Source organism: Melanostigma gelatinosum (assembly GCF_949748355.1).
Source record: "Melanostigma gelatinosum genome assembly, chromosome: 16".
In the NCBI taxonomy this organism is placed as follows: Eukaryota; Metazoa; Chordata; class Actinopteri; order Perciformes; family Zoarcidae; genus Melanostigma; species Melanostigma gelatinosum.
This window is the reverse complement of record NC_136649.1, coordinates 17,441,981-17,454,645: the sequence shown is the minus strand read 5'-3', so window position 1 is coordinate 17,454,645 and position 12,665 is coordinate 17,441,981. Positions and strand designations below refer to the sequence as shown.

General features: G+C 43.8%; 1 protein-coding gene across 1 annotated transcript in view; it reads right to left on the bottom strand.

Annotated features, from left to right (window-relative positions):
• ttll5 (tubulin tyrosine ligase-like family, member 5) overlaps window positions 1-12,665 on the bottom strand; it is a gene marked incomplete at its 5' end in the record, with an annotated part of 40,072 nt that overhangs the window by 18,537 nt on the left and 8,870 nt on the right. Inside the window, 12 exons of the mRNA XM_079287249.1 lie at window positions 124-215; window positions 305-451; window positions 891-1,008; window positions 1,998-2,250; window positions 2,514-2,647; window positions 3,253-3,315; window positions 3,877-3,968; window positions 4,105-4,212; window positions 5,154-5,195; window positions 5,801-5,895; window positions 8,672-8,733; window positions 9,025-9,106. Of these exons, the coding sequence (XP_079143375.1) occupies window positions 124-215; window positions 305-451; window positions 891-1,008; window positions 1,998-2,250; window positions 2,514-2,647; window positions 3,253-3,315; window positions 3,877-3,968; window positions 4,105-4,212; window positions 5,154-5,195; window positions 5,801-5,895; window positions 8,672-8,733; window positions 9,025-9,106 (1,288 nt within the window). The remainder of the gene's footprint in view (window positions 1-123; window positions 216-304; window positions 452-890; window positions 1,009-1,997; window positions 2,251-2,513; window positions 2,648-3,252; window positions 3,316-3,876; window positions 3,969-4,104; window positions 4,213-5,153; window positions 5,196-5,800; window positions 5,896-8,671; window positions 8,734-9,024; window positions 9,107-12,665) is intronic.

Here is a 12,665-nt window from a genome sequence, read left to right as displayed (position 1 = left end):
CAAAGACGGAACATGAATGCGTACAGCAGATAGAGAACACCCTTCAGTCAGTAGCATATAGAACTTTAACAGTAAAGAGCCAAGCACTGAACAATGGGCCAGTGGGCTTGCCAATTCACTAACCTTGCTGCAGTGATGTACTCCTGAAACACGCTGGGGTTAACACAATGCTCCTCTTCGCTGCTCTGTGTTTTCTTCACCACATGTTCAGTTTCCTGAGAAGATAGGAAAGAATGACACAGCAGGTACACACAACACGCATAATATTTCCCAGATTACATTTGTGGAGTGTGGGAACAGGCACCTTGTTGTAGCAGTGGATAAACTCTCCGAGCTGGTGGGACAGGATGCGTCTGCGGTCTTGGAGTGGAAGCTGTCGACTGGGCAAGACCACCTTTATGTCTTGTTGAAGGTTACTGGCTGCTCTTCTCAGGAAGCGAATCACCAGCTCCTGCGCAGAAAAAAAAAACATTCATATCATCACTTCCCTGAATCGGATTCATCCAGCTGCACGTATTCAAGCTGCCTGTGTGTTCGCCTTTTCAAAGCAGTGAACCTTCGAATTGAATAGCCCTAGGGGTTGACTTGAATTCACATTGATTTTCCCCCTAAGGTTTGAGGTCACTGATGATGATGATGATGTTGATGATGTATGCTCTAACAATGCAGACTTTCCCATCAGGCTAACTTCTACAGAGACCACGTTTTCCTTCAGTGTGGCCACAAATGTCTCGTACACATTTCAGCTCCAGCCAGGGTACATATGAGTAACAGAATAATAATAAGGGGAAATCTGGCATGTACACACATACAAGGGAGGCAATGCCCCAGGGCACTCCGCTCATGTCCATTTATCAGGAAAGGGAATTAAAAAATGCTTATCATTATACCATTTGCTCGTTGTCCTTGTCTGACCAAGCTGGGATGGTATTTGCCCTGCTTTCTGCCAGCAGTCTTTGCTGGACCCGCTGCAGGTAGGAGGAAAAGGCCATCCGGGCCTGCACTTTACTGGAGAAGGAGTGAGAGGAAAATCATCAAGAAGTGCATCGGTAAAGCAATGGGAAAGGACAGACGGAGCAACAGTTGATGGTAAACATTGTCGACTGGGTCCTCTGCTAGGAGCTCTTTGATGCATCTGTTGCAACAGAAAGAACAAGCAGTACTCATTCATATATTCATGAGCTGACATATCATCCGGAAAAGAGAGCGAGAAAGCAACAACAGGTATGTATCACTTTCAGCCAAAGTGTGTCGAAACACAATGTATCTTGTCTTGCACGGTATCAAAATGATAAACTTCTTTGTGACCCGCGTGAACCTGGAAAGAGTACCGGTACCGTCAGAAGATTGAAAAAAAATAAAAAGCTGTCAAACACAAACAATGATACGCTGTACTATAATTTACCCGCTACATGCACAGTCCTGGCGAGCGCTGAGGAATTTCTACAAACTCAGACTTGTTATTGTAATTCTTCCTCAGATTATAATTTCCGGCACACTTTTCAAAGCCCCGTCAGACCGCAGTAGGTATCATGTACATCGTTTCATACGTGTTAATGGTGCGTGTATGGTATCTGTATCGAGATAAAAGGGAAGATCTTTCTGATACTCTGCCAATTTGGAAAGCATTATGCATGTTGATATCATCTTACCACAACTCCCTCCACGTCTCACTCAGCACACAGTCAAGCTGTGGCTATCACAGAATAGATTCGTTTTTCTTTTTAAAAGCTTTCTTGCAGGCCGATCATGAACCTTAGCACTTCTGACAGAACTCATACATAAGCAATACATAAGCAAGTCACAGGCAATGGATCAACCTGTGGTGACGATTACAACAAAGACATACTGTATGTCGTATGGTGACAAGGGTACACACGAGTGGGAGGTGCATTAGTGCATTTCATATTTCCCCTTATTCTATAGGGAAGGAGGGAGAAGAGAATACAGTGAAGGAGGAAGACGAGAGCAGCAGCAGCCCAGCATTACAGACTGACCTGAGGTCCCAGCCCTGCTGCAGGATGTTGAGCAGGTTGACTCTGGGCCTGGCATTGTGCTCTGCCTCCGAGCTGGACAGAGCCTCGCTGCGGCAGCGCTCCAGCGGTGTGGCTACTTGTTTTCTTTGCTCTGTTACCAAAGACTTGTGTGAGACTGGCTCGAGAGCTTGTTTCACCTCCTCCCTTTCCTCCTGAGCGCACTCCTCTCCCTCCTGACTGCTGCTCTCCATCGGGGAGGCCTTGGATTCCTTCCCTGAGGTATGCAACATTGCAAAGGAAAGACACATGTCAATTGCATCACTGTCATTTTGGATACAATACACACATAACCTCAAATAGGGGTTCCATTGTTGCTGCAATGAAATTAACTCATTCAGAGTCATATTTGGCCAACCTGACCATGACACGGGAGACGTATTTATTGGAAACAGAAATGCATTATCTTTGTGATGTTGTCCCACTTAGCTACACTCTGGTTAGTGTTTCCTGAAGTGAGGCAGAACACATCAGGCCTACCGGATTTCTTCTTGCCTGCAGCAGAGGGCTGTCTCCTCTTCCGTGCCTCCAGAGACAGCAGCTTCCTCTCGTACTGGACATCGTGACATCCGTGGACGGCATCCACCTGCAGCTGCACATTCCCGTTCATATTCCTGTCACAATAGCGACAACTATGATGATTTACATGTGTATCATCAACAACTACGAAGCAGAGCAACAGTTGTGAATTTCAACTTTAACTGAAGTCAGTTCTGAGAAAGATTTATGTGGTTGAGTAGCTTGTCCAGAAGTTAACATGATGGTCCAGAGGAGAGAAGATAAATGACAAGTAATAACAGAAACTGAGGTCTTGTTTCCTTAATCTGGCTACCGGACAAAAAGCCCTTAGATGGGCTTAGTTGGGGGCCAAACCTCCAGACGATATTGCACAATAGTCAAAGCTGCGGTAAAAACTCTAAAACCCATCCTGATTCTAACAACATAATTGCACGCTGTATTACAAGAACAAAATGTGGGTCAATAAAAAAAAGCACAGTTCATCTCGAATTGTCTTTCCCCTCCTGCCCCCAAATCACCGCCACAAAGCCACATAGGCATTGGGCGCATGCTGGAAAAGTTGACTGTGCAACGTCTTTTCAGCTGTTCCTCTCACCTATCCAATCCAAAGACCAAACAAACGACACTTTAGAATCCAACCGTTTCCACACACTGATGGGGAGATTTAGTGCCCGATCCCGACCACAATGGAAATGCTTACCTTCCATGGAAAAGTCTGTTTGCCAACATGTAGTTCATTGATGTCTTGGACTCCAGATATCCACTGAGAGGAGAAGATAATAAGCAAATTACAATAATCATAAAGGCAGAAGCCCCAATGAGCCTCGGCCTCCTTATTTGCGGCAAATGTGTTATTTAGGCTAATTAGGCTTCTGTGATATGGCAGCCACAGTTAAATGCACCAATAATTCCCCAGAAGGCTCAATAATATGCTTTTGAAAAATGCCACAAAATCCCTGCTGCTCGGAGAGCCATGGAACTAATCAAGCAACAAATCCTCATATAGGAATATGAATTGCAAGCACAAAAACAGATTTCCTCTCTAATAGGGCCTCCGATGCCATTTCAACATAAAGTTGCTGTCCGATATAAGCCTTTCCTGGAACATAATACACAGAGCTCAAGAAAAACCAAGTTGGTGCACCTTAGTCTGGTGGTTCAATTAGTGACAGTCAAGAGGAGTCGTGTGGTCTGGCTTCATGCACTGATTGCATTCATATAAACTAAGTGCCCCACTTATTTGAAGACAGTATTAATAATGAGTAACATTCGACAAACACCCCTTGGGGATTACAAGTGTCTGTTTCTTCTTGGCTCAGCTCACCCATAGAGCTCCCACGTTTCTGCGGTGGGGAAGATCCTGACGAAGCCTCCCCGTCTCTCGTACTCTTCCTTTATCCTCCGCAGCACTTTGATCTACGTCAGTGAAACAAAGCAACAGACGTTTGCTAACAGTTTTTCAAGGTTACTGTACTTTTCAGGTCCCCATAACGTGTGAATTCAACAAAGTCACGCACTTCATGTCACACTACTAGCATTTCAAAGGCCTTACCTCGTCAGCAGTCAAGCTCAAAGTGCTGTCTCCTTGGCGTTGTTTAGGTCCTAGCTTGTCTTTCGACCCGTCTGTTTCTGAGTTACTAGCTGGTGCGGGCCTCTGGCGCTACAGGGGAGAAGTGTGGAGACAAAATCAACTAATGCCTCCTGTTATATCTCTTTCCAACATAAATACTTGCCAAAGTAAAAAGAAATAAAATAATTAATCACATTTTTTATTAATTCAAGGATGCTTAAAGGTTGCAATTTTTTGCGAAAGACATCACTGACAAACAACCTACTACTCATCTGAAACATAATTCTCATTTATAAAAGTAAAATGTGCAGACTACAGCTTGTGTAACTCAAAATACCCTCTTCTTTTCTGCCTGTCACATAAATGAAGCCTTTTTGTTTTGCACTGGCCTCCCTGGCTGCCTCCGTGCTGCATGTACTACCAGGCTGTGATTGAAAATGTTGGCATGCAGGTTGGAACTTGGGCCAGGCAGAGGGGCACAACCCCACAGGATCACATACAGAATTTGTCATCTAAATAGCAAGGGGATTATATTCAATTTGTCTGACGCGGCTGGAGGGGGTGGGTGGGGGGGGGGGGGGGGGGGGATACAAAGGCAGCCAAAAAGTGACACGGCCAAATCCTTCAAAAAAAAGACTCATCTGTTGCTCCTCATCAGAGTAAAGGGACAGGAGAGCTTCTCTAAAGGGCCCTGGAGTTCTACAACAGCCTCTGTGGTTTAGTGTTGGGCTTGTTTGAGCAACGTCTCAGTAACTCTGTACATCAAAGTCTCTGAGTTTTGGGTCAAGTGGTGCATTGCAGCACTTACAGCACTTGCTTACTAAGGCCACTTTGCTAATGAGAATTCTATTCAATATAGCATTAGGAATCGATCCGTCTGTGTCTGTCACTGTGAAAAATAGTAAAGCTCCATGATCAAATAAGGAAAGAGCAGTAAGCAATTTGTTACCGGTAATGTTACAGGCATCAGGGAATTGCAAAGAAACCAAGACAAAAGAAGATTAATATGTCTGAGTGTGACGAAAACTCACCGTTCTGCTGTGTGCAGTGGCTGTCGCTGCAGAAAGAGGTTTCTAAGAGGCAATGGGTGAAGACATTGAGTTGTGGGTGAACAGCATTACTGTTAAACCTTTAAGAAGCCGCATACATGCTCCATCGATACGCAACGATGAAATGTTGTTACTATGTGTCCAAACAGGCTCTTTACACAACATAAGGTGGAGCAGAAATCTGTCTGATTTAGTAATCTCCCTCCAGCAGATCCTAAAGCGCCAAATCTGGGTGCAGTAGTCGAGGGGAGGCAGCCAAGAGCATTTGGCTGTTGTGGCATCATTAGTCAACAAGGCTTGGAGAGAGCATCAGTCGCTTGATTAGAAACGATAAAACAATAAGCCACAGAGAGTAGCACTGACAAACAGATGTCACTCAAACTGTGTAATTGCATCAGCAGTTGTTTTGCATTACAGTGGATTTTCCATGAGGGTAGAAGAAGAGCTCAGTGACAGTGGCAGGAATGGACTGCAAGCAACACAGAGATGAAGACAAGAATGGGAATGTTTCACAAGGAAGGGTGAATGAGTGCAACACTTGGCTCAGCTCTCTGCTGTGCGTGTGTGCGTGTGTGTGTGTGCGCGTGTGCGTGTGTGTGTGTGTGGTTGTGTGTGAGAGCATCCAGTACCTGTGTTCTTTGGGCTGCTGGGTGCTTGAGGCTGGGGTCCAGGGAGACTCGGTCAGAGTGCGGTTGTCTCGATAGGGGGTCCTGACACACAAAGCCTGCGGGGGACACAGTAGAGCCATAAAGAGCTCTATCAATGACATCAGATCTTAAACATGTTACTCATTCCCATGACCTTCATGTATTGCATCAGATCTTCAATGTTAGTGCAAGAAGACCAAAGTACAGCGAGGGACACAAAGGCAATATATGGACATGTAAATCAACTGTATCTTTAACAATATCATTCTCAGTCAAGGACATATTTGCTCTCAAAAGACGTGTTTTGATACACTGACTCACCACAGCCCCCTGATGTGAACCACTGACCGAACAGAATAGTTTGACATTTTGAGAAATACACTTATTTACTTTCTTCCCCAGAGTTATATGAGAGGATTGATATCGCTCTCACATCTGTCTGTTGAATTTAAAGCTACAGCCAGCCGCTGGTTAGCTTAGCTTAGCATAAAGACTGGAAACAGGCGGAAACAGCTAGCCTGGCACTGTCCAAAGGTAACTAAATCTGCCTACCAGACACCATGAAGGGCACTAATTATGAACACGTAATATCTTGTTTGATTGGTACCTACAAACACCAAAGTGTTAAAAAACAACAATTCAATGTTTTATGGGAAGTTACATGTCAGACTATTTCTTGTCTCGGAGCAGTTGCCAGGTAGTCATCGGAGGCTCTTGGAAATTACAGCTAGTATCCCTCATAAAATGTCGGAATTTGTGAGCTTTAGAGGTGCTGGTCGGGGTATTTTGTTACCGTCGGACAGAGCCAAGCTTGCTGTTTCCCCTTGTTTTCAGCCCTTATGTTAAGTTATGCTAACTGGCAGTTGGCTGTAGCATTACAATGGTCAGATGGGAGAGTGGCATCGTTCCTGCCAGCTAAATCTGCGCCAGAGAGAAAATACATTTCCCAGAATGTCAAACTATTCCTTTAACTCTTTACTCAGGGAAAGAAGACATGTTTTCTAATTGCAAATTTTCTAACTCTACCTTGGATCTGTATAGCTCCACACAGTGGTAGTTGATAAGCGTGGGGAAACATGTCTGTAATCCACATTTACCACAAAGACGTTCCCACCCAGTCAATACGATTTGAATCTATGATCTTCTGTTAATGAATTCCCACACTCCCTCGAGGCTAATAGAGGTAAAAGTGCATGTTAAAGAAATATGTTTATGTTGCATCTTGCAGTCACACTTGAAGTGAATCACGTCCGTTGACAGCTTGGAGCTCGAGGCTATTTGTACTTCCTCATCCCAGCCGTCAGGTAAGAATCAGGCCTCTGCCACGCTCTTTCCCCAAACACTGCAATTATTACAAACATGGGCGACACGGAGCTGACAGCTTCACACAGGCGGTAAGTGAATACTAATGGTATGCTGTCATTATTTACAGGTCTGGGATGCGGCCCAAGTGTTATCAGCCAACAGCGCCTTAGTTTGTTTGGTACATAATAGATGTGCTATGTTTTACATGCCACTGCTCATTTTCCCCAGACCCGCAGGAGCGTCTCAGTCCAAAGATAACTGGCAATTTATGATTCTACTCTTTCATTTAATGAGCAAGACCGGAGGGTTTCAAGCCACAGCATGGACTAGGCTGAGACATATGTGCACACACACACACACACACACACACTAGCTATTCCTTTAATATCATTAGGAGACCACAGACAGACTTAATGGTTCAGTGATAGTTTAGATGGCTGCCTGCTAATCAGTGGGCTCCATGTATTCTGTGAATGGTAATAAGGATAAATCAGAGGATTCGGTCAAGTTAAATAATCAAGAGACGTGAAAGTGGTGGCTAATATTTGTCTCTTTTTTACTCAGACAAACTTTCAGACCTCTGCATGTCATGGTGTTGTATTCTGCTTGATTTGAACTATTATAAGCTCTTCTTCTGCATGAGGATTCAATAATTAAGTCGGGAGGATACATATACAGAGACACATCTCATTCTCTGCTACAAACAACGCTGTATAAACAGTGTTTATCTCTGCCTCGGGCCAGGCATTTATATCTTCATGTGAACGATTGCTTTAGTTTGACATGTCAGATCCAGTTTCTCAAGAAAGCTTAATGACTACAAAACAACAAAGGCCTCTGTCGAGAATTTTGTCCGCAAGCCATTTGATGTTAATTAATGAAGTCTGCGGTTTATTCTGTCAACACTGGAGCTCCTATTGTGAAGCCATACAGCTATTGTTGGCAGTTTGAGCATTTGAGCATTAAACAAAACTGTCTCCACCTGCGTGAAACCTGCTGCTTACAAGTAAGGCCAACTATCATATATGTTGTGTCAGCTTTTCTAAAATTACATAATTCTGCAACGAATAATCTCTGAGTTGTACCTCAAGTAAAATAAATAACACATTTGACCAATTATTTATGTTTTTAATTATTCAAAAAGTATGAGAATTGTTGTTATAAGTCTCCAAGAACATCTTGAGAGTCAGTGGAATTGTGTTTTTAAGCTCTGAATATGACTAACCCTGTGGATTATTTCAAATGTGTGCATTTATGTCATTCAAATATGCAATTCTTTATGTGCCGCCTCTACACAACGTTTTTCCTCCTCTGTTAATCATGTGATGGTTGATAATATAACTTGTGAAAGTGTTCACAGATTAAAGTTTCTACTTGTTTGGTGTACTTTATCTCACCAGCATATCATTTACTGGTGTAATGGATTTAAAAATCTGACTATCAGCAGTGAACGTACGTGAACTCAATGTCTACGCAGTGCAATGACTTGTGCAAAACTCTGGAACCGAATGCAAGTTGTATTTCGTCATTGTTTCAGCACGCACTCACCCACAAGCGAAAACATGTCTGCAATCATGCTGGCCTTTATCTTCAGATCCAAGGGCGCATCACTGTTTTTGTTTTGTTTGAAGAAGCAAAAAACAAACAAGAAAATTACAACACATTCACGGAGTTGAGAAAATGAGTCAACTGTGATTAGAAGATACAGATCGGTTGTGAGACCTTGACTAACTGCTACACTGAGGGGGTGCTTTCACAACGTGTGAATGCCGTTTCCTTCAATGTGGCTTTTTATTGACACTTTCTTCTTTCTTTTGCAAATTCCACAAAAAAAAAAGCCTTGTTCAAGTTGGTCTAATGTAACAACAAAATAAAGAAATGATGAAGACAGTGTCACTCACCAGGCCAGGGAGGGAGAAAGGTTCACCTCTAACAACCAGGGTTTCAGGCTGGAGTCAATGAGCACGTCGAAACCATACAGTTCTACAGAGAGAAACACAAAGTGAATCCAAAAGCTTCCACCACTGAAACCTCTGAGATCACTGAAAATAAAGCATGAAGGCTATCAAAGTCACTAGAGGTCGCGCATAGCCCCATTATGTGGCATTTGGCAACATGGCCGATGTCTTTCTGCTACTGATTACACGCATGTTATATCCGCAATCACTCAAGAGAGAAACATTCACCAAAGCCTGCTACTGAGGGATTGGCTCAATTACATTAGCTAAGTACATACACATTTCATCTGTCATGAAGTTGCTTACGTAAGACGGTAGATCAAAAAAAAAAAGCACTGCAGGCTGTGAATATTTAAATACATACCGTCAATAGTTTTCTCATGACGGGTACGGTTAAGCAGTCTACATATTGTCACTACACATTAACAAGAAGGATGACGCACTGAAGGGGACCAGAGAAAGCTTCACCCCCGTCATCCAGTCAGGATCTTGGCTCTAAAATATGAACTCCAGAAGTACAAAGCTGGAAATGTGACAGCATGTCCCAAGTTGGAGAAGCGTGGGGAATTAGGCTATATATTGTGTATATGTCACTCCAATAATATCTGAGCACTGAGTGACACAATAAAAGGATTTTACAAAGTGGTCAGGAAGTTCCCTGTGTAAAAACCCATCCATTCTATCCCAATGTTTCACTGACTGACATATATATATATATATATATACACACATATATCGCTGACAGAGGCAGAGTTGGCCTATGAAAAGCACTCACACGGCTCTGGGGAGTGTCACCCTGTAAGCCAACGACCCGCCGGCCCCAGCAGCAGCGTGCAGGGAAGCCACAGTATTTTACAGGGATAGGGCAAAACCCAGCCATCGAGCCGGAGGGAAAAAATCCTTGTAATAGCACTTCAAAAGAATAGACTGTGTTGAGAATAGGCCAGGGGGGCTGGAGGTTTCAAAGCGGCCCATAACCAGCACTGTTTGTTCTAGCATCTCAGGTCAGTGCCAATGTTAAGCATATACAAATGCAGCATGGCAGCGAGAAAAGGCTTTATATTGCACTTGCCGGCGTAATGTTAGGCTGGTCTAACAAGAGGAGCTCAATGTATTTGTCTGTACATTACTTACTGTGGATATCTGTGAAACAAATGTGCACCCTGTCAAGGCCATGCCTAACAAATATCAAGTATTTTTACTTGACAATGCGTGTATATATTTGGTGTTTTAAATAAAGGAGCATAGATAAGATAAGGTAACTCATCATGAGGAGCAGTACAGAACGGGGGCTTTGCGTTTGAAAGACAAACAGTGAGACTCTATTAAAAGATACTATCGAGATGCATGGGACATTTAGGATCCAGGGTTTTTCCAGACTGCTTCCAGTTTGACCGTTCTATTTTTTAATCTGCCTCTAGTGAGTCCCCCGACTTTATTGAAATGTAATACTAAATCGCTCCTTGAAACATTAATTGGAAGTTTTCTTTCTCTACTCATCTTTCAACATCTGTATTAAGACAAGTTGGCTAAAACGCACATTGGATTTTGTCCTTTGGGCTGTATTACATGGGTCAGGGGGTCAAAATATGGTAGCTTCATGAGGTCCAAATTGGTGTAACTGCAAACTGTATTTTCATGATGGAACTGAACAAGGTTTGGCATACGCCGCTGAGCCAAGAGCAGCAACTGAAGCTGCCACGGCCATCTTTAACTTCTTTAACTTCTGAGGATGGGACGGGACCCCCACTGCTAAACAGTGAGCAGAGCACTTAGATTTTATTTTCCACTTGTCGGCTTATCCCGTTCTAGCCGCTTCTGTATAAAAACGCACACATAAAAACATTATATGCATTAGTCCTGGGGAACAGGGCACTGTAATAAATGGGTTTGAGCCTCTAGTGCCTCACCACCAGTGGCACCACAACAACAGGGGAAAATGGGGAGGTGTTACACCGCCTCACCAGCCCCGACAAGCAGGCTCCATGTGCCGCTCATTTTCCCCCAATTAGGAGCAGACGCCGCTCCTGCCCCATGAGCCTGCCATGCCGCTCACTGCTAGACACGTTTATCTATGGCTCGACCGCTGCCGCTGTTAAATGTGCCCACAGAGAGGCCACAACAAGCATCGCAGACAAGGAGAGCAGCGAACATCCACATCACACCCATTAAAGAGGGAGGATGAGAAAAGATGATGCAGAGCTGTTTTTATATTGGATGGACGCTGCTGGAAACTTCACCACAAGAGACAGACACCCAAAAACAATAATCTCCCCCACCCTGGCTCCCCACAACAACAGCAACATGAAGGAGTTCCTTCATGTGTGTTTTCTTCATTGGTTTGCATCATTCTGAGATGAATTAGTGTCGGTGCAGGGAGCACAGCGGAGCGGTTTGGAGACACAATCGTGAAAACACTCTGAGGACAACAAATTAAAGCAAAAGTTAGCACTCTGTACCCAGTCCATGAATCCTTCTTTAAAAGATTTTAGAATTATGCAGCAGAGACACTGTCATCACAGGCTGCAGTGGAGTGTGGGAGTGTCTGACAAATGTAAAACAGGGAGAGTGGTTCACAGACAGGGGATCCGACCACACTCAGCACTTAATGAGGGACGTTCAGTGGAACACAGGACCAGTAAGTGGAATGTTTTGTGTGTAATAAAATAGGCCTTTGGCTTGGCTAATCAGATCTTAGTCAAAACATCTCGTAATCAGCATCCCTCAGCAGAAAGCCTGTCCATTAATCACACAGCAAGTAGCTGCATGGGTGGCATTTTCTCCCCACAGACACAGACACACACACACACACACCTACACACACACACACACACACACACACACACACACACACACACACTCTCTCTCTCTCTCTCTCTCTCTCTCACACACACTTCTTACCAATGTAAAACGAAAAATCTTTTGTTTTTATTTCTCCCCACATGAGACATTACGGAGCTATAAAAAAAGTTGTGTTACAGTATGCCCATTTAGATACGGATGTGCAATTTGCACAGAGGGAAGAAATCCCATTTGAAAACAATAAACATAGCATTAAAGCCATTAATAGACATTAAAATGGCAGGGAACAATTTCCAGTAAATTAAGATGATAATGTGCGTCATGATCTTGCTTGGCTCACTTCCAGACAAGCAGAAGACCATATAAAAACTCTAAACAATGGCTTGCTTTTATCGGCACATTGGCCCTGCATTCTGATGTTTTACCTGTTTACAATTACAGGCAGCTGCCGAGGCCCTGGATGAATGCCGAGTGCATTTTAGGTTGCAGGAGGAGTGAGAAAGTAGTCAGGATATGTGTGCAGCTCCCAAAAGAGAGCCGACGCTGACAACGGCAGACTGAACATGACTCCTTGGTGGTTTGGGTGGGTTTGATTATAAGCTTATACAGACCTGTGTGTTTGTAAAACCCGTGCTTTACTCTGGTTGCTGCATGTCTCGATATTTGTACTGTCCATACATACATACTCAATGAGCACACTGGGAGAAACAGATGCACAGAGACAGGACGGGGGTGGTCCTCTGGAACCGTCAGTGTCTTGTCTTTGGAAACTTAATCCTGGA